The sequence below is a fragment of the Xiphophorus maculatus genome, chromosome 9 (genome assembly GCF_002775205.1).
Source record: "Xiphophorus maculatus strain JP 163 A chromosome 9, X_maculatus-5.0-male, whole genome shotgun sequence".
NCBI classification, from domain to species: domain Eukaryota; kingdom Metazoa; phylum Chordata; class Actinopteri; order Cyprinodontiformes; family Poeciliidae; genus Xiphophorus; species Xiphophorus maculatus.
This window is the reverse complement of record NC_036451.1, coordinates 27215090-27238046: the sequence shown is the minus strand read 5'-3', so window position 1 is coordinate 27238046 and position 22957 is coordinate 27215090. Positions and strand designations below refer to the sequence as shown.

Sequence of the window (22957 nt, the reverse complement as noted above, 5' to 3'; positions counted from 1 at the left end):
ATTTTTACTGCCAGTGTTAGTCCAAAACCAGCATTTTAATATGTTGTCCAGCGGCTTTACCAAAATGTCACTGCAGACGCACAGTGATCAACTGGAGGGTGTGTGAAAGGCGTGGACGGTGTTATTTTCACTTTCTAGCCCTGTCCAGAACAGTTTGTCTCAGGGTGTTTGGGCCAAACGAGAGCTGACATCTTTCTGTGGCCGTCGTCCTTGAAAGCTTTCCATTAGCTGGGGCTCTGTGTTCTGAGGGTCCGGAGGCCCTGAACAGCGTGAGTTCAGTCAGAGGGGGGCAGATGGGGTGGGCTATAGAGGAGGTGGAAGGAGTACAGGTTTGGGGAATAGAAGGCAGGAGAGTCCGTAAGGCTGTCCTCTCATTTAAAGACGTGTTTAGCTGCTTCATTTAGCATCACATATCACTGCACCATTTGGATGTGAGCCGTCACTCAGGAACCAGAAAGACTATTGCTCTACCGTCGCTCAGTCGCAGACCCCTCTGCTTCACCCCAAACCCTCCACCCCTCCACCCCCTCAGGGCCGATTCCACACTCAGCTCTGCATTTACATCGCTGGCCTGGTTTTGTCTTCTCTCCCAGTCCATCTCTAACAACACAAGTCCTGTAGATGACAGTAAAAGGTTCTTCAGGTTAAAAGGCTCCATAACTGGAGCTTCTTGAATCGTTTTGCGAAAGAAGACAGAAGAGAAGAAATCCTACAGAAAAAAGTGACAAGTATGAGGGCAGTGCAGCCTTTTAGCAAGCTGATGATGTTCCTGTTCAGTCACAGATGGATGAGAGAGTGAGGTGAGGAAAGGAGCAGGATGCAAGAGGCATTCAGGATGGAACACACGTGTGTTTGATAAGGCAGAGAGCACAGCTGGACTAAGATTTAAAGCTCAAGCACTGATTGAGTTAGAAAATGATCTGTTTCTAAGGCAGGTGATCTTCACCGTGACAACAACAGCCACGACAAGCTAACAGTGAAAAAGCAAAGTAAGAAATGAACATGTCTTAGATTCTGAGGTTATTTAGAGAATTACATATTTAATAAAACAATACTTAAATGATAGTATAAAGCACAATGCTACAAAGTGTATGTAGAAACCTTACTGGTTCTGGAACTACAATTTTGGTTAAATAAATTTAAAAAAAGGATTAACATTTTATAGTATTTAATCGGAATCATTTTGACACCAGGTCTTTTAGAAAGTGTCTTAGTTTATTTATATTAATATATATTATCTATTTTGTTTTATGTTTTTCAACCAGCTGACTGAGGTAAGAAGTTGAGTTCTCTAAAGGTGTGAAAATGATGGATATTGGCATTCTTATAACTGACTTTATTTTATTACATATTTCATATTAATGTTGTCCTGTAACTCTAGATTATAATGTTACTTTCTCTTTCTGTATGTGGGATAAACTGGTGGAAACAGAATCATAAACTGGAAACACGTGTTGATTTCATTTCGTTTTCATTTTTCATCACTTTATCTCCACTTACCCCAAAGTTCCTCTATAGTTCTGCACAGAAACACCATGGAAAAAAGATCTCATCTGCAGACCCACTCAGTAAATTAGAATATTATTGAAAAGTTCTTCAGTAACTCCATCACCAAGTGAAACACATTTAATAAACTGATTAGCCTGAAAGCCTGAAGTTTTAACACCTTTAGTTATGATGATTTTCCACTCATAGTTAATAAAAACATGACAGTTAAAATTAGAATATTACATCAGACACATAAAGCAACTATTTTTAAAATCAGAAATATGAGCTTAATGGAAAGTATAATTAATACTTAAAAGAAGTATTAAATATGCTTAAAAGAATTTATTTTCAAGTTAGTTTTAATCTGACAAACGAAACGCGTTACAATGTAATGTATTGAATATGGCGACGTGTAGATCATTGAATTAAACTGCAGACATTAAACAGGCTTTGGATGAAAATCTAATTTAGAAAGACGCATTCTTCATGAAAGAATAAAGGATTCACTTTTAAAATTTTATTGCAATGACTTTGCCTTCTGATTAAATATACTTTTTTTTTCAAAGGACAGCCTGCACATTGGCTTCTCTTTGACTCATTATTCCTTCAATAAGAAGTGATTCAGAGAAATCCGCACTAGAAGGAGGTCAAGCTGAAAGGGAAAATGTCTTCTTCATGTACCGTTTATGTAACATTTCATTTGACTTTCTAAACAAAACTACGTTTCCCACACTTTTTTTCCACTTCTGACTTACAATAGGGCCGTGACCAAATCTTGATTTTAAAATGAGCCCATGTCAAAAACAGAACAATACTAGACTATACTAGACTCAGGACAAAAACCACGAGTCAGTACGATGTAGTCAAGATGTGGTTTATGAAGGAACATGGGTTAAGATGCTGGGAAGTTTAATGCTGCTGTCAAAATAACACAAAAAACCTCTTTCTGCCTTATATTATCTATGCAAAATGGACTAGAGATTTGTACTTTCGGCACTGTGAGATGTAACCCAGTGAAAGAGTCCTAACCAGGTCTGATTGTAGCTATGAATCTTTCTAAAAAATTCATAAGATCCATTTCACAAATGACCAAGCCAAGCATGTGCCTGTATCTAAACAGCAGAGAGAGAGAGAGATCTATAAGAGGAGCCCACAGCTGGGGGAGACGCTACAAAACGGCAAAGATTTATTCTCAGCCATGATCAAATATTTATGCTGAGGCATTCAAGTAAAGTTGCTTTTTGTGTTCTGATTTAATGACTGATTTGAGCAGTGGCAGTGCTGGGAGGCACAGATGTTGGCTCCGCTGAAGCCTGCTCTAATGCCCATCCAGGGGTCGGTGTGGTCATGTGTCAAACTGCAGGAGGATCAAAGCGCTGAGGAGTGGACGGTAAGTACCTCCGATCCACAGAACCGCGTGTCTGAACTGGACCACGGCTGCTGGGCAAGAAGAAGAAGCAGAAGAGGAAGTGAGATTACAGGACGGGTTCTAAAACATCTCCTGCATGTAAATGATCGTCTTCTGTTGCAGCGTGCCTGAGATCACAAATATAAAACAGAACAAACTATAAAACAACATGATAGAGATTGCCTTCAATTATTAATATTGTGAATAAATGAAACTCAAGTTATTACAGCTTTGCAGTTAAAAAGGTCAACCCCTTCAGCCAATTTCATATCCAACAGTAAACAACATGACTGAGGCTCCTGCTAGAACAGTAAGAGAGACGAGAGAGGAACCCAAAGAACACCAAAAGGAGCTGACATCAAGGATGTGTTTAATGACAGCAAGAAAAAAACGAATAACGAGTTACATTTAAAAAATAGCAATCAACAATTTGATGCGTGAAAATAAGACCAAAAATAAGACTTTTGAGAAAATGTGTATTCTGAATGATGACAAAAAAAATGAAATACGGCTACTACTTTTATTATTATTACTAATACTACTTCAACTACTTCAAATAATAATGAAATAAAATTTTAACACAATAACAATATTCCCATTACTACTACTGATAATAACATAAATAACAATAATAATAGCAATAATGATAAATTAATATAACAATTACACTATTCCTACTGCTACTGATAATAATAATAATAATAATAATAATAATAATAATAATAATAATAATAACAATAATAATAATAATAATGATGATTATATTAATAATTAAATATTATAACAATTATAATAATAATAATAACACTATTCTATACAACTAAATATAATAATGCATTTTTTGTAACGGAATAAAAATATCACTTCTACTACTAATAACAACATTACTACTAGATAATAATAATAATTCATATTTTAAATAAAAATACAAATTTCTATTACTATTAATACTAATAATAATTAAAAAATAAATTTTTAACATATTAACAACACTAGTTCTACTACTACTACTACTACTACTAATAATAATAATAATAATAGTAATATTCAGTATTTCCACAGAAATGTTAGACCCAGTCATCATCAACCATCTGGTTCTGTAGCAGCAGAGTTCAGGTTCAGTAAGATGAAAGGAGAAACCCGTAAAGAACCAAGCCAACCCAGTTGCTCTTGTTCTTTATATCAAGTTCCAATAAGTTGCCAATCACTCCATTAGAGACAGGCCAGTCAACAACGGGCCAGCGTCTCACTGGATTGATCCAGAATGACAAAGTCAGAGTCAAAGGAAATGGATCCTGGCAGTGCAGTGACTCCCCCTATTCTCCCTCTGGCTTCCTCTGAAACTTTAATGAGCTCCAGTTGAATCTGATCTGGCCTCCTTTACTCTGGATTCCACCTTCACTCTAAACCGCCTACACACACACACACACACATGCACCCCCCCTCCTCCTCCCCCACACACACTCTTCAGCTCACCTAGTCGCATCTAGATAAACACAGAGAAAACGCTGAGTCACCTCTGGAGAGAAAACGGGTTATCAAGTTTACCAAAGAAATATCTACTATCTATTGAGCAAGCAGCAACAGAAGTAAAGGAAGGCTGCAGGTCAGAGGGTCTGACAGCAAGCTGTGAGTGGGCAGGAAGTGCCAGGAGACATCCGTGGCAGGTGACATAGAAATCCTAACACTTGAACGAACACTTAAATGGATAAAAGGAGTCTGGGAAAAAAAAAGAGAAAAGCTAAAAGCCTCCATCAGTTTCAACAAGACATTGGAACCCAAAACACAGTGTGTCAGCATCTTTAAACACCGGCAAGAAACGGGGATGACTAAATCATTTTGACAGCCAGTTCACATGTAACATCTCCGATTCAGCCACCTTGGGGAGTTGCTGGGCAGTTTCCCCTACCCACCTCCCCTCCCGCCCCCCTCATGCTGTCGGGGTGGGAGCCGAGCCCCCGTGTGTTACAGCGGAGTGAGCCGGGACATCGTCTGCTTATTGATCAGATTATGACAGGGCGACAGTCTCTACAGCCTGGAGATACAGCCGGGGAGCAGCAGTTATCTGTGTCTAGCGAGGTGTCTGCTCTCTGCCTATTGATTGGGAACAAGATGACGTTGGGAAGTCAATTCCCGATTTACAACAGGTTCAGCAGGCAAGCGGCGGAGTCTGCTTATAGGGAACACGGACCTACGGACGCTGCAGCATCCAGCCTTTGTGTCACCTTGGGAGCTTTCAGCTCAAAGTACACCGGCAGATAAAGCAGCTTTGCAGCGTGTTGAGAGAGCTGGGCTACATCACCTCAGCAGCCTTTTGCTAGAGTACAAACAGATGTTCACTAAACACACTCCGGCCGCTCCGGTACGGCCCCTGCCTGCGACTGGTTGCCACGGGGGCAAAGCTTTTACAAAAGGGGGCCGGGGTCAAGATTCTCCCTGGTGAGACCTCCACCTCCATTAGCTCTTAGTTCAATGGGGTTCCTGTCCCTGCAGCTTTTACCTCGGCCCTGTTGGCAGGAGAAAGAGACAAACTTACAGACAAGGACAATCATAATTCCAATCCTGACCTTTAGGGATTGAACTTGTACTGTATGTTGACCAATAAAGTAATAACAGTTTTAGCTTTTTAGAACTTTAGAGTTGAATGTGTCTGAGCGTCGTTCCAAAGACTGCATGTAATATATTACAGCGTCGTCAGTCACACACAACAAAATTAGTTTTGTTTGCTAAATTCCAAAATAATGAGAGAGAAAGTTATTACTTTGTTCAGATTCAGAAGTTGATAGTAACCGCTGCATAAAATGGTTTCTTCTGATGAGACCCGTTTGTCAGATTGAAACCCCAAAATGTTTGACCCAAGTCAAACAGCTTAAAGCCAATACTGATGATATGTATGTAAACTTCAGGGACAAAAAAATAATTCTCATTATTCTTGGATTTCAAATAATGTCAGACAGGGACATAGAACAGCTTGATGTTTTTAAAAATACAGTGTACCTGGTTTCAGGCAATTCAGTTCAATTCTAAGCATTAAGTCGAAATCACAAAGACAAATCTGGGTTGTTTGAAAAGAAATAGTCTGCAAATCAAACTCATGTTCCTCAGCGTTCCTCCAGCAGGACCCGTGGGGAGCGGCCCTGACCACGGCAGCTCCTGCTGACCAGGTTCTGGGCTGACAGTCAGCAGAGGTCTCCAGAGGAAACCAGCTGGATAAAGAGTTCACTTAAAACCTCTTGCTTTCCAAGAGGTCACCAAGGAAAAGCTGCGTGGAGAGGGGAAAATGGAGCAGCGCTCTCACAGGACCGCTGCCTGTATACCAGACTGACCCATAAATACTGCAACAGTTTGCTACCAGCAGCAACGATCCGCTCAGTCTTTCTCATCAGTGTGATCTAAGAACAAAAATGTTGGAACTGTATGGAAAATAGTCTATAAGAGAAAAACATCAGAATAACTACGAACATGCCCAGGTCTGGCCGTTCAAGTCAGCTCACCTGGAGAGCAGACCACAAAATGCTTCAAGAAGTCTCCAAAACCTTAACATGTCATCTACAGCAGGCTGTTACTGTCGTTAAGACAGTGACTGCACAAGTTGAACTTTCATGGCAGGGGTGCAATCAGAAAACCTCTGCTTTCTAAAAAAAAAAAAAGAAGAAAAGAACAGAAGCCCAAACAGAAGTTTACCAGGCAGAACTTAGACACAGACCAGGACTTCTAGAATATTTTTTCTTTGGATGGAAAAATCAAAAACTAAATGATTTGGACAGCAGAACAGAGGACATGTTTGACATATACCAAATACAGAATTACAGGGAAATAACCCCATATCAACAATGAAGCACGGAGGTGGATGTGTCATGGTTTGGGAATGAAGAACCTGGTCGGGTCAACATCATAGAATCCAGCATGAATTTATCATTAATCCACAGGAAATCCTCAAGCATCTTAAACTTTCTTCAGACCGTTGTCTGCTAGATGGCTGCAGAACGGTATGAAATGATGTCATAGTGGTTAAACCCAGATGTTAGGGGGCTACGTGTCCTCACTTGATCCACAACATCTGTCTTTTTGTTCACTGAGTAAAACCACTAAAGCTTCTGTTGTTTGAATAAAATATTTGAACAGATATAAAAAAACAAAACAACTATTTTTAGGGTTGTCCTAATTTTTTATTTGTTATTTTTTACCAATGACTTTATGGTTTTTCAGCAAATTATTTTTAAAATTCATCCATCTAATTATTTCTGTTCCAAAATGAGAATTACGTTGTATAAATCTCCCCTAAAAAAATACACTTTACTTATCTGAGTTCCAAAGTGATATATTTTCCTTTTAGTTTAACTCTCTTATCATTAGTAAAGTTAATTCAGTTCCTCAGATTTATTTTATATCAGCTTAGTTATAGTCAAATCTAATAATAATAATAATAGTGAAAAATAATTAGAATTATAATTCTTGCTGTTGAACGTTGTTTGTATTAAAATAACTAATAGTGGTATCAGTAATAAAAACATTATTATATTTTTTCTATAAGAAGATATCATTATGAAAAAACAGTATGTAAAAAAGCTGGAGCATAAGATTTCAAATAAGCAAAAAAAAGAAAAAGAAAATAAAATCCATTACATAGATAAAAAAATAGGCCCTTGCAAGATGAATTACTGAATATTTCAAATAAAAATATTGTCAATAATCACTAATTTTCCACCAGATAATCAGCCTCTCCTGAGTTAGGAAGGCATCAATGCCGTAAGTCTCCCTGTAGACGCAGAGCCAAAAATAACTATTGGAATAATACAATTACAAATCTAACATTTGTTGCAATGACAAAAGACCCATTTTGTATGTTTTCCTGTAACCATAAAAAGCTTTTTGTGGCGTGCTCCTCTAATTAAATTAAACTGCATTTGAAAACATTGGCCCATCATTAAGTAATCATTGGGATTTAGTGCAGTTAAAGTAAACGCTTTGAGTGCATGCTCATGTCAGATGCGGTTTATTTGAGTATTTCCTGCTACCAGGAGCGGTGTCAAAACAAAATCTCATCAGCCAGCAATTAGGAACAACAAAATGCTGGACAAACATGGAGTGAGAGGCAGTGTGTGTTGTATTTGCTCTGTGGCTTTTGTCCGAAGCTTTCATCAAACGGCAATACAGAGAGCAAACCTGAACGGCAGATGTTGGCTAAATCCGACCGTTCAAACACGCTCCTCCACCCATTCATCCCAAATCAGGACCGGAGCTGCTGCTCCGCTGCTGTCATGACGGAGCAGGAAGTCAGTGATTATTCTGCTGCTGCAGGGAACCTGGAAAGTATTCACAGATTCACATTTTCCAATTATTGTTACGTTCCAGTCTTATTCCGAATTGTACTAAATGAATCTCTTTCCTCTAAATTCTACACATAAATTCCCCGTTATGACAATGTGGAAAAAAGATTTTGAGTTTTTTTCCCCCAAAATGTATTAAAAATAGAAATCTGCAAAAAATTACATTTACATTAGTATTTGCAGCCTTTGCTTAAAAGGGCAGTGTTATGAGAAATTATTATTATTTTATTTGTTATTCCCTCATCAACAACTTAACCAGAGTGTTGCCTTGATTCTTTCATTCATGTTTGAGAAATCCTTTAATCTCCCATGGCAACCATTCAGCTGTGCAAAACCAAGTTGTTGTGCTTCTGCTGTACAGAGCAGCCCTCCCCTGCCACTCCTCCACTCAGCTCCTTCAGACTAGTCAGCAGCAATTAGCAAACATCTGGTGGAACTGCTGATCTGCTGAGCTCATTATAGAAGCTCCTTATCAGTGCAGAGTCGGTAAAAACATTAAAGGGTTCATAGAGGAGTCATGTTGTGCTGACTTCCTGAAGGCTGAGTTTCAGAAACGGCAGGAGTTTCTTAAAGAGACAGAGGCATTAAAATATAAAGTCAAAATTCTTTTAAGTCATATTTGATATGTATGGCATTTTTAGATCAGCTGTAGGAAACATAGGTGCTTGATTGTGCTATAAACCAACACTAAAGCATATAATACTGCCAATTTAGTAACTAGATGACCCACTTTTGACAGCAATTACACTTCAACCTGATATTAGAGCAACCTGTTGTCTGTCCTCATTCTTTCTTGCCACTGAGCTCATTGAGACTTTCAAAACAGCAGAAATGTTCCTGGGTCCTTCCGCAGATTTGTGCCTCAAGACAATATGCACTGCAGAAACTGCTTTCTTGCAATTAGAGTTACAACTGGAAGTCTTTGAAGATACTGTATGTCTCAAAAACAGGTTTGCTCATCCAGTGATTGAAATTCACACCCACTCTACTGGTAAAACAGCTCAATCTCAGTCAGACTGGACTGAGGCCATTTGCCTATGTCAGATTTCAAGTCTTGCCCCCTCCAACACCCCTGATTCTTGATTCACAATTGGATTAGACATCTACATAAATATATGTTTCGATCTATAAACCAGTCCATTGTGGCTGTGGCCATGTGCTTCGGGTCATTGTCCTACTGGAAGGTGAACCTTTGCCCAAATCTCAAGTCAACTGCACGTAAACCACAAAGTTTTCAAACAAACCTCTGAGGTCTTCACAGAACTGCTGGATTCATACTATGAATAAGTTACTCATACTTCACCTCCACTTACTAATTAAGTTACTTTTGGAGGCATTTGGTTTTTATTATTTGAATCAGAGTTAAAGAGGTTGAGCACAGCAACGTGCTATTTTCCCTCCACTTCAGAATTAAACGACCTTCTAAGAAGCACCTGTTTTTTCCTATGGTTTTTATTATTCTTCCTTTTCTTTCAGATTTTGTCACAGCTACAAAACCATGTGCAAAAGGTCAAGCATCAATATTTGTCATCAGCTTGGTATGATCTCATTTAACATCGACAGGTTTTGCAAATGAAAAACAGAAGCAGACACATTGTTCATAGAAAGGAACAGAAATACTTATAGATATACTTTTCAGGGCTATATATTTTGCACACCGTCTTAAAATAACATGTAAATGTCAACTAACGTCTATTTCAGTCACAGAATATGAAGGTAAGCATGAAGCGCCACATCACCACCTACACAACAGGAAACTACCTAAGCACTTCTGTGAGTTCACCTTAGAGCAGAATTTGGCAGTTTCCAACATGGTCACTTTGAACATTTATTTTAACGTTTAGAAATATTAGAGCGGCAGTTCCTTCGTTATTAATCTCCCACCACCGAGTGCTAGTCAACTCGATGGTTCAGGTCAGCTCCACGTCTTTCTGTGTCCTGCTTTAATCCTATTAGCTGTGAAGCACAAAGGGAGATAAGAGGTTTATGTTTCGGTTCCTCACACACTGAATCTTTTTCTTTCCCTTGAGACGCCAGGAGAGCTATTTATTTGATCATTTAGTTACCACCACTACATCTGCTGTGGACGTATTGATAACAGGATTGGCTCTGAGGGCGGAGGAAACATTGATGATGAATGAAGATAAAGTGCATGAGATCATCCAGAGATGGGTAAGTCCACCATATTCTCCCACCACAACACAACTGAGCTGAGGTAATCATGGTTCTATCGACAATGCATCGACTTATGTTATCATTGTGAGAAGAGATTTTAAAATAGTACCTGCTTTATTAAATTAGATACCAAAAGTAACAAAAACTTTGTTTCCATGATTTCTTGGCTCAATCTTATTGACTCACTATAAGAATTATGAAGGTATCCAGGACATCTACATGTCCTGGATCATGGAGGAAATGTTAAGAGTGGACAAAATACAAAATGTGGTTTTCACATTTGTTTTGAGTGGCTGATTTTAATTCAGTCACACATGACAGAATGGCTGAGTATGAACAGCCTGTTTAAGGGCAGTCACCAACTCAACAGGATTTCAGTCCAAACTGTCGTGGGGAGCACTATGCACCGACCCCAAAGGAAAAAGGTCATGTGGGAGGCCAAAGAAACTTTGGATGGATTGCGCCGTAGAACACTTGAAGAAGGTAGACTAAGACCCAGAGGAAACTGGCGACAGGGTCAAGTGGAGACAGAGGAGCCATGCTGCGGACCTTGTATAAATGGGAACAACGCAAGATGAGCAGCACAATGAATGACAGCATTTTCACTTCTGAAGAAGAGTGAGATTAAGGTGGATTAGTTATAGTGTAGACATAAACCCGACTGAGATGATGGATAAAACTCCTATGAACTGGATAAAACACTTCTTCAAAGACAAAATGACCGCAAGGATGTAAAGACCTAGTCATTGCAAAAATGCTAAAAGTACAAATCGGAACAAATCTGTGTGGAAAATACTTTCTCATAAGCACAGCATGTTATGGTGTTAATTATACACGATATCTATTTATTCAGCGCGAGACTCCAGAAGAAGATTTGAAGCCGGAGGACTACCAGCAGTTCAGGGATGTAGGAGCTGCCTGTCTCAGTGGGGGTGACGGCCAACAACTGCTGAAATTCATCCAGGATGAGAAAAACCAGGTGACCTCACTAATACTGTAGGAGGCAGACCGAGGGTCCCAGTACTGTATTCACACCCTACAGATATGAAGTGATGGCAGATTGACTGTGTTAATCTGACAAGCAGCACTGAAAGTACATCCAGCTATGTTAAACATTAAGATGCAGCAGTTACTTGGCAGCTGTTGACCTTTTGACCCAAAGGTGTGGAGGGAAACAAGCAGATATTCGGTTAGATTTCTCGCTCCATTGCTAACACCCATCAGCATGGTGCTCCTTAAGTGCCCTTGGTTTTCCCATCTCACCACACTTCATGCAGTTGTGTGTAGCCTACTGTGAGAAACACTTCTTACCATTATTTCATTTGTAGGCCAACTGTGTTGAAGAGCTGAAATGATTGAATATGTAATGAGAAGCATTCACTTGAGACGTAAGGTGAGGTTTTTGGCAATAAAAAGCAGCAACGTTTATATTTCTTCAAACATTTCTCCAAAGTTAGTCCTTGTTGATTTTTTTTAATTGCAGCTGTAAGTTATGGCACTTTTAAGCATGATAGTTATTTACTAATTTACGATAGAAACATAAAGGAATCCACAATATGTTTGGACCTACAGTGACTCTAGAAATGATTGATTTGTGGGCCTAAAAATAGATTTCTAATAAGATTATTTTCTTTAATCTTCCTTCAAGTAGAGATCAGTCCACATAAAATGTTACTGTTAGGGCCAAACTCTACTTCTAAAATGTACTTTCATGCAAAGTTCACTTTGTACTACCACTGTAGTAAATAAAGGTGTGCTTTCTCACCCACCCACAGGGAATTGTGAAGTCCATGGGCTGTGGTCTGTTGGCACCTCTTGTAGACAAACTAGTTACTAATAAGAAGAGTCATGATCACTGCCAGGCTGCCTTCACACAACTGATCATGGTGGGTACCAGCAATGCAGCTTCAGTCCACATTTCCTAAAAAGCAGAGAAGGTTTGTGGAAGAAAAAGGGAAAGTATTAGTTGGACCCGTCTTTAAAAGGCCACAATTCCATAAGGCCCTCTAAATAATGTCTCCAGATTCAAAAGTAATGAAATACTTTGGTGTCAGAATAAACACCTCAAATGAATCTTAGAGAGATGAATATTTACATGAAGGTTTTATAATAACCCTAACTCTTACTAAGCTCCAAGCCTTTAACCCTGTATACTGTTTCATTATGGTGAGTTTCAGTCAGCAATTAAAATCCCTGATTTTTTTTTAACCTAAAGTTCATGAAGAAGCAAACAGTGGATATAATCTGCTGCAGATTCTACAGCAGAATTCAGCATGTGTGCTGTCTTTTCATCTTCAGCCTTGTAGTTTTGTCACAGTGTAAAGAAACGCTAATCATTTATTCAGAAAAACATAATATGGAACACATTGACAATCAATTTTTTGTTTAAGGACAAAAAAAAAGATGCAAGAGGAAAAGAAGGTCGTTAAAATTTCAAGATGTGGTCAAATGATGTTTAAGACATGAAATTAATGAAGAACCTTTAATACATTCTAAGAAGGCTATTACATTCATCAGAAGCCCTGTTTGTACCAAGGCTAGTGCAACTTATTCATCTGACACCAACTTATGGTACTACAGACTGGCTTTTGATAGAAAACATCCTTTGTGGCGCTTTTTTCTTTACTTTGGCTTCTACACTAAACCTTGGTGCTTGTTTCACCTGAAACTGTCTCAGTGGAGTTAACCAAAAAACACACTGACAATAATTTCCTTTGAACCCCTGTCAGTTAATACCCACCCCACACCCCCCAACAAAATAAGAAATGACCTACCGAGGTTTGATTCAGGACACTTCAGACATGCTCTGCTTTGTAGACGTGCAGCTCCACAACCCTCCTGCAGAGCTTCCTTGAATTAATTGAAGGCATGGATCCAGGCGCCATTTCTGAAACCATTCTCGTCCTTCTTCCTCACCTTCAAACAGGTATGTAAAGCTACTTTGTTAAAGCCTTTACATGTCACATTCACCATCAACACAGCAGTGAACACACTTCTAAGTCTCTCTAGTATCAAATGTTCTGTTAAAGTAAAAATCACTAGTTTTTGGAAGCATGTAAGATTAATCTAAAGCTAAAACATAGACACAAAGTTTCACAAAACTTGGTATTTGGCTCCCCCTACAGTTGATAACCGGAGATCAATGTTGGAGAAAATTCAGTTAAGTTAAATACATAAAAAGTCTTTCATTTTTTAAGTTCTGCTGCAGCTGGATGAGAACCGAGCAGCCGGTGTGGGTTTGGCTCTGTCGGCCCTTCACAAGCAGCTGTCCAGGCTGCCTGTACCTTACACCCAGCAGCAGGAGGAGGCTGATGAGCACGGTTTGTGTTGCTGCTGCGTCGCCCTGGCGACGTTCACCAGGCCTTTTGTAGACGGGGTGAAGAAGAAGGATGAAAACTGTAACCCAACACCAGAAGATGATGAGCTGAAGGCTGAGATTCTTAAGTTGTGCGTTTCTGTTTCAGTGATTTTCTTGTGCACACACCCAAGTAAAAAAAACAAAACAAAAAAAAAAACTGCATATTTTACTGGAAGAGCCTTGTGTAAACATGGTATGTCTTTATTTCTGGATCTTGTCAGTGTCACGGACTTTATTTTTCTAGTTGACGATACCAGAACAGATGACCTGATTGGTGTTTTTGTTTTCAGCTGCATGCTGAGTTTAAAAGAACCTTTGCTTGAAGCTGAACTGAACCGAGACAGAAAATCAACTTTGTGGCTCTTTGCAGTAGAGATAATGGTACTAAATCAAAGAATCGTTTCAAATATTTATCAAGGGATATCTCCTTTCTGCATGCCCAGATTTCTTTTTGTGCATTGCAGATCATCCTGTCTGCAATCAGAGAGTCTCTTCCAGGCCTTCTGTTCTTCAGTTCTCTGAGGAAATTCACCACGATGGATACTGACCTGTCCAAGGAGTCGGCCGCATGCTTGGCCTATCTGCTTTTTGTCCAGCTCATAGCCATGGACACATTTCCAGCCGTGTTCAAGTGAGAGTATAGTCAGTTAGCATTGTGATGTGTTTGTTCACCTTTACAATTAATGTGTTATACAACTTGCACTCTTCTGTCCGTTTTAGTCCTGTGTTTATTCTTCAGTGCAACATGGAGCACATCAGTCAACTCCTCAGTAGGTATGCTATCAGTAAATTACAGGTGAACTTTTTTTGTTGCCTTTACAACAAAAGAAAGATGTTTGCCTAAAGGTCTGTGTGTTTTGTGTTTTTGACAGGAAAAAGGAATCACATTTGCTCAAGGGACTGGTATGAAAAGAAATCACAGAAAATCCCCTGGAAAAGAAGGCATCATGTAGATTTTTTTTTGTTTTTTAATCATTTTGCCATAGGCACTGTTTGCTAAAAGCTTGGAGAAGGTGGAAGATAATAGCCTTCCAGTAGGTGTACTAGATCTGGAAAGCTTCTATAGTGCACCACAGGTAAGACACACCACAAAGCTGTTTTGTTGAATGGAGGACCTAAGGCAGTGTTGTCCAGAGTCGGTCCTTAAGGGCCGGCAGCGGCCATGTTTTAGTTCTCTTTCTGGTTGACCAGATCTGGATCAAATGACGACTCATCAGGAGACCTAAGAAGAACATTGACATGCTGAGAAGATTGTTACTATCACCAGGAAGAGAACTAACACATGCAGGATGCCGGCTCTTGAGGACCAACTTTGGGTATCACTGACCTAAGGGCAGAGAAGTGTGCCGGGTCAGCAGAGACTTTAATAAGAGTTACGACAGCTGGAAGACACAGATCATGGAGTGAAGAAATGGGCGGATGATGGCGTGACATGTATTTTAATGACTTGATTCTATGAACAAACTTATTCATGTGTCATTTCGATTTAATTTCTTATTTAATGGAGAACAGATTTACTTACATGACTATTACTAAAAAACGAGGTTCAATAATCTAAATCTGCTGCTCTGAAATTCACAGAACTTGCGACAAGTTCTCACCGACTGTCCAATTCAACATTTGGTCAGTACATAATCACTTGTGATAACAGAACAAATTTCAGATCAATGTGAAGAGAAATGTTTTGGTGATTTTTTTTTAAACAGTTTGATGTTTCTCCAGAGAGAATCGGGACTGAAGGTGTTCCAACTTTTCATAAACAAACTGGATGCTGAAGCAAAGCATAAATTCTTCAGGTGAGAATTTAAGTGAAATGTCTTTTTGCATTTGTAGATTAATAACTGTAGATTTTATACTTCATTAATACCTCAGACTGCTATTTTTTCCCCAATGTCTTATGTTTATTCTACACAAACACCATTTCTTATCGATCCCTCCTTTGCAGATGCATGTTAAAAACAAGCCACCATGCAGGTGTTGAAGGTTACATAGTGAACAACATCAGGAGTCAAATTCAATCGACTATAAAGGTGAGAATCAGGTAGCTTCTTGTCACTTACTAAAGTTATATCTCAGAACATACAGTATATTCACAAGACAAGCTATGTAGAGAATTAACACATTACTAACCCAAAACTGACCTGAAGTAACCCCAGATTATAACTGTGACCTCACATGAGGGGTCAGTTCATTCTGCGTTCTTCTGATTCTGAAAGCATTTACCAACCCAGCTTCATCTGGTGGTCATTTAGTGATTATTAACCTAAAATTAGTATGAGGTGACAAAAAAATATATTTCTGGGGTTCATATAGAACAATACAGTCCAAGTAAGAAAAAGTTTATTCAAATTCTTTTTTGTATTTTCAACACAGACATGTATAAAGACCTAATCTGACCAAGATCTTTATGGCTGATGTTAGCTGTGATCTGATAACTCTGCATGAATGAGATGGATCTGTCATAACTCTCCTGCAGGGTGAAGCCAATAAGTGGTTCTTGGGAACGGAGCTTCTGCCGCTGCTTGAACTGGTGCTCAGTTTACCACAAGCTGCAGAGACGGATTTACTCACCAACATGGACAAGTGAGTCATATTTCCAAACAGTGACTTAACTCACTGAAACCCTTTGGCCAAAATATTCCAGCAATTAAGGCTAAGCTGTCGATGCACTGTTATTCATCCTAGCCTTTGCAATATGTCTGAAAGTAGAGTCGGAATCAGTATCAAATCCATACTTTAATTTTAGATTCCGTCTTGAAGTTTTATTTCATTTTTGTACTGTAGTTTCTCAACTCTACCTCTCAAATTATGATTTTTTTTGGAAATGTTTTTTTTTTTTTTTTAGAAAAAATGCACACAAATGTATTCTGTTCTTCTATTGTTTTTGCTTGTCCTATTGGTTTTTTTCATAAAATATTTTGTAGACACCAATAAACAAAATAATCCAAAGGAGAAAAAAACCCAAAAAACACCTAAACTTCAGAAACTTGAGGATATAGCAAACGAAAATAGTAAAAAGTATCAGTATTGCTATCAGTGACCCTGCTGATAGCAATACTGATACTTTTTACTATGGGCTATTGAGCATCATAGTTATATTAATATCCAATATTGATATTGGCCCAAATTAAATCAGTGCATCCCTACTGACAGCCAAAAGAAAGCCTATAGATTCAACTAAACAATCATCAAAGGTTTTGTTACTTCAGATGTTCTATCTGTTCATTCAGAATAATGGAGAGTCTGAATCTTCTGCGCTATCTGCTTACCAGAGACAAAGAACTGAAGAGCGACGTAAGTCAGTTTAATTTACCTAATTTCTTCTGCTGGTCAGTCTAAAAAGCTGCTGACTTTTGTCACCTTTAGGCTGATGTGTGGGAAGAACTGTGCAGGATTAAAGATGAATACCTAAAAATGCTGAGAGTGTGTATCAGCATGTCAAGAGCATATTACTCCGCCGAGATGAAAGCGCTGAAGGAGGAACAAAAGCTAAAAGCGAAAGGTACAAATGAACTGCTGATCTGTGAAACAGCTTAACTTCATATTTTATTTCTGTTCATGCTGTTTGTCCTGCAGAAGTCAAAGAGCAAGCTCGGTCTACCAGACTGTTAAAAACCATAACAGTAAAGCACGACAAAGTCTCCCATATGTCTCCAGAAGTCCAGTATCAGGTAAAGATTTTTCTCTTTCTAATTGATGACTATTTTGGAGAAAGCTCAGCAAACACTGATGGTTCTCTTGTCTCTTAGGTGCTGCAGAGTGCTTTGGTGACATTTGACTTAATGGAAAGCCTTGTAGTCCGAATAGATGAGATCACAGAGGAGAAGCAGGGGAAACCACACTGAGACAGCACTGGGAACTTTTTATGTTTTATTTCTGATTGTTTGGCGGTTAAAATAAAGAATGCAGTGCTGTAAAAGTGATCATTTTATCGTTGCTGAAATTATTTTCAAAAGTACAGTTTGTGTCATCAGCAGGGACTGTGTATGAACTAGTGTCATGCTAAATAAAGCAAACTGGATCACCTGCTGGGCTTTATAAAATGTCTCTGAGCATTTCCCACACAGGACTGGTCTCGATGATGTGAGCCCGGGCCAGAGACATGCGCTCTCGGATTTTATCAGCATGCGGCTTACTGGTGGCCTGCAGACAATTAGGTTCGTCTTTATTTTAAATGCAGGGAGTGAACAGCAGCAACAATCACTTGTTTTCCCGAATAACAAGTTACCTTGGCAATTGTCAGCATTCCTTTGGCTATTTGTGCACCATTTCGTACAGGAAGGATCTTCAGATTGCTGCCGATAAATCTGAAAATGTAAAGAAAAGGTTATGTTAACGTTGATCTGGAATTATAAGAAGGGGGAAGTTGATGAGTTGAGGTACAAATTGTAATCTAATCAGGTCGTCCTTACCCACAGTTGGGTAGTAACTAGCTACATTTAACCACATTTACTTGAGTAACGGTTTTGAAAAAAAAAGTTACTTTTACGATGCTGTACTTTTTACTTTTACTTGAGTAATTTTATTATGAATATTTCTACTCTTATTGAGCAACATTTCTGGATTCTTAACCCACTGAATGAAAAACAAACATGTTTTAACCAAACATTTACCAGACACAGAAACACACCTGCAGGTTTTGTTAATGTTTCATTTGGGGTTTTTTATTGAAGGAAACTGATTTGATTCTTTTGCCTGATTTTTTAAATTTTTTGTTAGTTATATGAACTATTGTCATTTTTGTCCTTTAAAAACCAACATTTCCACCTAGCTTTATATTTTGGTACGCCTGATTATGTAATTTCTAAATATTAAATGACTGATAATTTGATCAGTTATTCAGTCATTTTTACCAAATACTATTTTACTCTTATTTGAGTAATTTATTGGATGGCTTCTTTTTACTTTTACTTGAGTAAAAATATGTTGAAGTAGTGCCACTCTAACTTGAGTACAGTTTTTGGGTACTCTGCCCTCCTCGGTTGTTGCCTGATTATCCAAGGGATGAGAAGTGAAACATCTTTAGAAACAAGAAAACAAGTGTAGTGGACTTCTACTTTAAGGAATGATATTATCCATCATGAGAATCTGATGTACATCTACATCATCAAAAAAAAATCTTTGAATTTCAGAACCTTAAATCTTGCCTGCTTTTAAAAGTGGCTAATAATCTAAGGTTTTATGATGTGCATATGACACACATCCTGCTCACACAAATCAGTCATTTATATTATAACATAATACAAAGGAGCCTTGTTGTCAAATTACTTTGTTCACCTTCCATTACAGTAATTGTGAGATTACAGCAGTTAAGGGAATCCAAGAAGCTTAAAATACTGACAGAGAAGAGAGTTTAGCTCATGTAATGTTACATTAGAAGAGTGCTGTTTCCTTAATAAGTAACAGATCAACCAGGTCACAGCGGATAAACATCCCTGTCTCTTTGTCTGATGTTCGACTCATAATTTTCTTTTTTTCTCAGATTGACACAAACTCAGCGGGCAGACGTTCAATCTGTTCTGCCACAGCGTCTTCAAGATAAAATGTATTTCCACATTCAGGGAATGTGGTGATACAAGTCATGTACTGTGAATTCAGGCAAAGTAAGTAATTTGATCAACGTCATGGGGGAGGAGGTATGGGTCGGTTTCTAAGCCAGCTATTCCTAACATTTGTAAATACCGCCGTCTATGAGCCCCAACCAGGTGTGTTATGTTCACAGACGCTTCAGCTCGACTGGAACCAGTAGAAGCCACGAATAAACTGACGAAAACAACTTTGGAAAACAATTTCAGTTGCTCTGTTCAAGACTCCCGTTCCTCACGTCTGACGTCCATCATGGCGCCTCGAATGATTAAATGACGTAGTTGCAAAGGGTCAATAGTATGCTGACAACATGCTAGCTAATGTTGAAACAGCAAGATAAATGTGAGTAACAATGGCAACCAGTGGGCGTTTAATGGCAGGTCCGGCTGCAATCAAGTTACTAAGACTATATTAATATTATTATTATGATATCAATATTAATAATAATATCAGTTTCCCATTTTTAAATTTTCATTTGGGATTAATACAGTATTTTTGAATTTGAATATTATTATTATTGCATAATACTAAGAAGAAATAATTGCTATTATTAATAATATTATTATAAAGAAGTTTCAATATTCTTCAATCGTTCATCCATTATCTAACACACACAAAATCCTTTTGGACTGTGGGAGGAAGCCAGAGTACCCGTGGAGAACCCACACATGCACAGGGAGAACATGCCGGGATTCAAACCCAGGCCTTGCTTGCTGCAAGGCAACACTGCTACCAACGGTGCCACTGTGCAGCCCTGATGTTTTATTTTTGATATTTTACTCATGAAATTTATTTTCTATTCACTTTAGAAGAATTTAGAGAGACCAATTAACCTAACAGTCATAATTTAAGACTGTTGCAGAAGCCGTAGCACCCGGAGAGAATCTGCAAGCAGAAGGTTTTTATTTTGTCGATGCTTAGCTTTAAAATTCCAACAGCTGCTAAACTAGTCAGATATAACTTTGGGGAAGTTATCTCTTCCACTGAGCAAACTTTCCCATCCAGGTCAGTTTTTACATTGGGACAGTGGAAACTGGTGTCATCCAGAGCACCGTTTTGTGATGTTTAGTTTGTCAAATCAATGGTTTTGACTACAGAGAAAACTTTTTCTTTCTCTTAATAAACTTTCCCGTCCGGGTCCGTTTTTTCTTTGTGAGATGTGGGGAAAAAAGACAGAGTAAAATAACATAAGTAAAATAACTTATTTCACAAGGCCTATGAGGGAAAAAGTTGAGTTATGTCAACACTATACCAGGGGCTGATGGCAGGCAAGAAAACACCCACCATGTATATTAAAGAAAAATGGGAAAAGGAACTGAAGGAACATAAGTGAGGAAGAATGGTTTAAAATCTGTAAAACAGCACACAGCCACCTAACCGTGTATGAAGAGATGGAAAGCAGTGGCACTACATACCTGTGCTGAATCACAGTCAAAACCTGCAGTTCTTTTTCCCCATTAAAGGGAGAATAGAGAAGTAAAAAGCAGTTCCTGTGGACCTGCACAAATTTTCCAATGCGTTCAGTTAATCCTGATTCCTCCAGAGGCTCTGGGAGGTCCTGAGGGTCAACCAGCAGGAACGCGGTACCTAGGAATTAAAGCAATATGTGTTATTACAGATGGTTATTCATTAAACGCTTGTGTTTAAAAGACCCAGCAGATCTCTATTTACATTAAGCACACTTTGACTCCAATATGTAGATAAGCCAGAACATTTTTGTATCCATAGCAGATTTAGATTGAAAATAATTTTAATTTAAGCAAGAAATTTGCTACTGATAAATGAGAATGACATCTCTGAAAACATAATGAAACAATGTATAAGAAGAGGCATTTATGGGGAAAAAACCAAACATTTTATATAATAATAGATAATCAATTAATACCTAATACTTACAATAATTTTGGGCATATGTGCACATTGCAGATACTATAGTTTAAGCAACTCCTTCCAACAATTCTATCCCTTAAATGTCTGGTGTTTTACAGTCTTCATCATGCCATTTATTCACTAATATTCTCTAGAACCCAATTGGGCCCTTTAGGGAACAGTTGCATTTAAGCTGGAATTTAAATAGCACACTCAATCTGCTAATTAGGTCATTAGGTCAACTAATTGGCTGAACTGGGTTTTATTCACGGGTATTAGAGTAAAGGGGGTAAAATAGTACCAAAATCAGCTTTCCTTTTGGTTGCAAAAAATTACAAATGTGGAAAAATATGCATCAGTTTGCTTTATATTCAACAACAAAATGAAATACAAGTATTTCGCAGTAACATAAATTGTAAGCAATAAAAAAAAGTGTAGGAAAGGAATGTATCTGTGACTTGAATGTTTTATCTAAAGTCATTATGAAGGCACATTCGTTCCAAAACGAAACAGGACTTAGGGTTCATAATTATATTTAGACGAGATGGAAAACCGATTATTAGCTTACCTGAAAGAGGGAAAATGAAGGCCCCAGCTTCCACGCTGTCAGAAAACCTTATTCTGTGCTGCTGTGCGCTGAGCGTCCTGCAGGTGTCATGGTTCTATCGAAACATGTTTCAAATAATAAGAATTGGTCCCGCGGTACTTAACTTACACTTTGCTCACGAGCGCTCACATTTCACAGCAGGTGCTAGCTTAGGTTAGCTACAGAGCTTGTTATTCCAATAATTTACACTTATATTTTTGTCAAAAAGAAAGAAAAGCTGTTAAATAATTCTCATTACCTGGAGGGATGAGCTAATTATAATTGTCGTTCTCCACTGAGCGATAGTTTCACTGGGCGAAGTCATTTCTGATAAAGATGGATTTAATGACCCAGTTCAGAAAATTACGTCGACAAAACTGCTTTGTATGGCAAGTCGAGTAAACATTTAATCCAAAACCACATCTACTGTATATCTACTGTAGAGGCCATGAATATAATTTCTTCTCGCGAAAATGAGCAAAACTCATTTAAACATATCAACAAGTATCTACTAGTACAAATTATGTTTATCATGTCAAATCCCTAAAATATTTAGGAAATTTGTAAATTTAGTTGGACTGTAAAATCAGTTTTCCTTGTAATAATGAACCTTTATATATCAGTTTTCCAATTCAGACTAAACATTTCAACTACTATTAGGACAACTGATGTCACATTCCCTATTCAAGTGTAATCCTGTAATTCCCATTCCTTTACAGCTGCATTCATCCACATGAACACTGCAGATTGCTGAGTCAGAATTATTGAGAGATCTAATTTATTATTTTTAAAAACCCACTGATAACAAAATCCGGTTTGCGCGTGTTTTGTAGTGTTAGCACCAAACCGCTAGATGCCGCTAGCGTTATGTAAAACCTTGGATGACTTCTTTTTGCCTATTTTGTCAACCCTGCTTGAGTATATATAACCGTATACTAATTGTAATATTGATTTTTAAAGTTAATTATCAAGTTAGATCAGCTCAGGTTGAATTAATAAATTAACGAGCTACATACCATTGGGTGATGTTATTCCCCTGCTTTACACCCTCAGTTCTAACTTAAATATATGGCTGTTTATCTAAAAAAACTAAAGTTGACATTTATAAATTACTAAAAGAAAAAAAAATAAATAAATAAATAAAGTTGAAACACATA

At 38.2% G+C, this 22957-nt stretch overlaps 2 protein-coding genes across 4 annotated transcripts; one reads left to right on the top strand and one right to left on the bottom strand.

The window, feature by feature from the left end:
• Positions 1 to 10218: 10218 nt before the first annotated feature.
• On the top strand, positions 10219 to 17740 carry LOC102223483 (glomulin-like). 3 transcript variants are annotated; one of them, XM_014471795.2, is made up of 18 exons: positions 10219 to 10398; positions 11255 to 11380; positions 12177 to 12287; positions 13219 to 13327; positions 13599 to 13848; positions 14050 to 14140; positions 14224 to 14390; positions 14480 to 14533; positions 14632 to 14662; positions 14746 to 14835; positions 15341 to 15382; positions 15482 to 15555; positions 15705 to 15789; positions 16236 to 16342; positions 16990 to 17053; positions 17126 to 17261; positions 17336 to 17430; positions 17509 to 17740. In XM_014471795.2, exons 1-18 carry the CDS (start codon positions 10357 to 10359, stop codon positions 17602 to 17604), a joined length of 1770 nt encoding a protein of 589 aa, XP_014327281.1. In that variant the 5' UTR covers positions 10219 to 10356; the 3' UTR covers positions 17605 to 17740. The 3 variants fall into 3 exon arrangements, with proteins under 3 accessions (XP_014327281.1, XP_023194875.1, XP_023194874.1); XM_023339107.1 differs by having other exon boundaries at positions 13599 to 14140; positions 17032 to 17053; XM_023339106.1 differs by having other exon boundaries at positions 13599 to 14140.
• A 38-nt stretch (positions 17741 to 17778) lies between these two features.
• c9h1orf146 (chromosome 9 C1orf146 homolog) lies at positions 17779 to 22125 on the bottom strand. The gene is made up of 5 exons (XM_005807118.2): positions 22060 to 22125; positions 21783 to 21876; positions 20761 to 20932; positions 17988 to 18066; positions 17779 to 17902 (listed from the first exon to the last, which is right to left on the bottom strand). The coding sequence occupies exons 1-5, from the start codon at positions 22123 to 22125 to the stop codon at positions 17795 to 17797; spliced, it is 519 nt and encodes a 172-aa protein (XP_005807175.1). The 3' UTR covers positions 17779 to 17794.
• Positions 22126 to 22957: the final 832 nt, after the last annotated feature.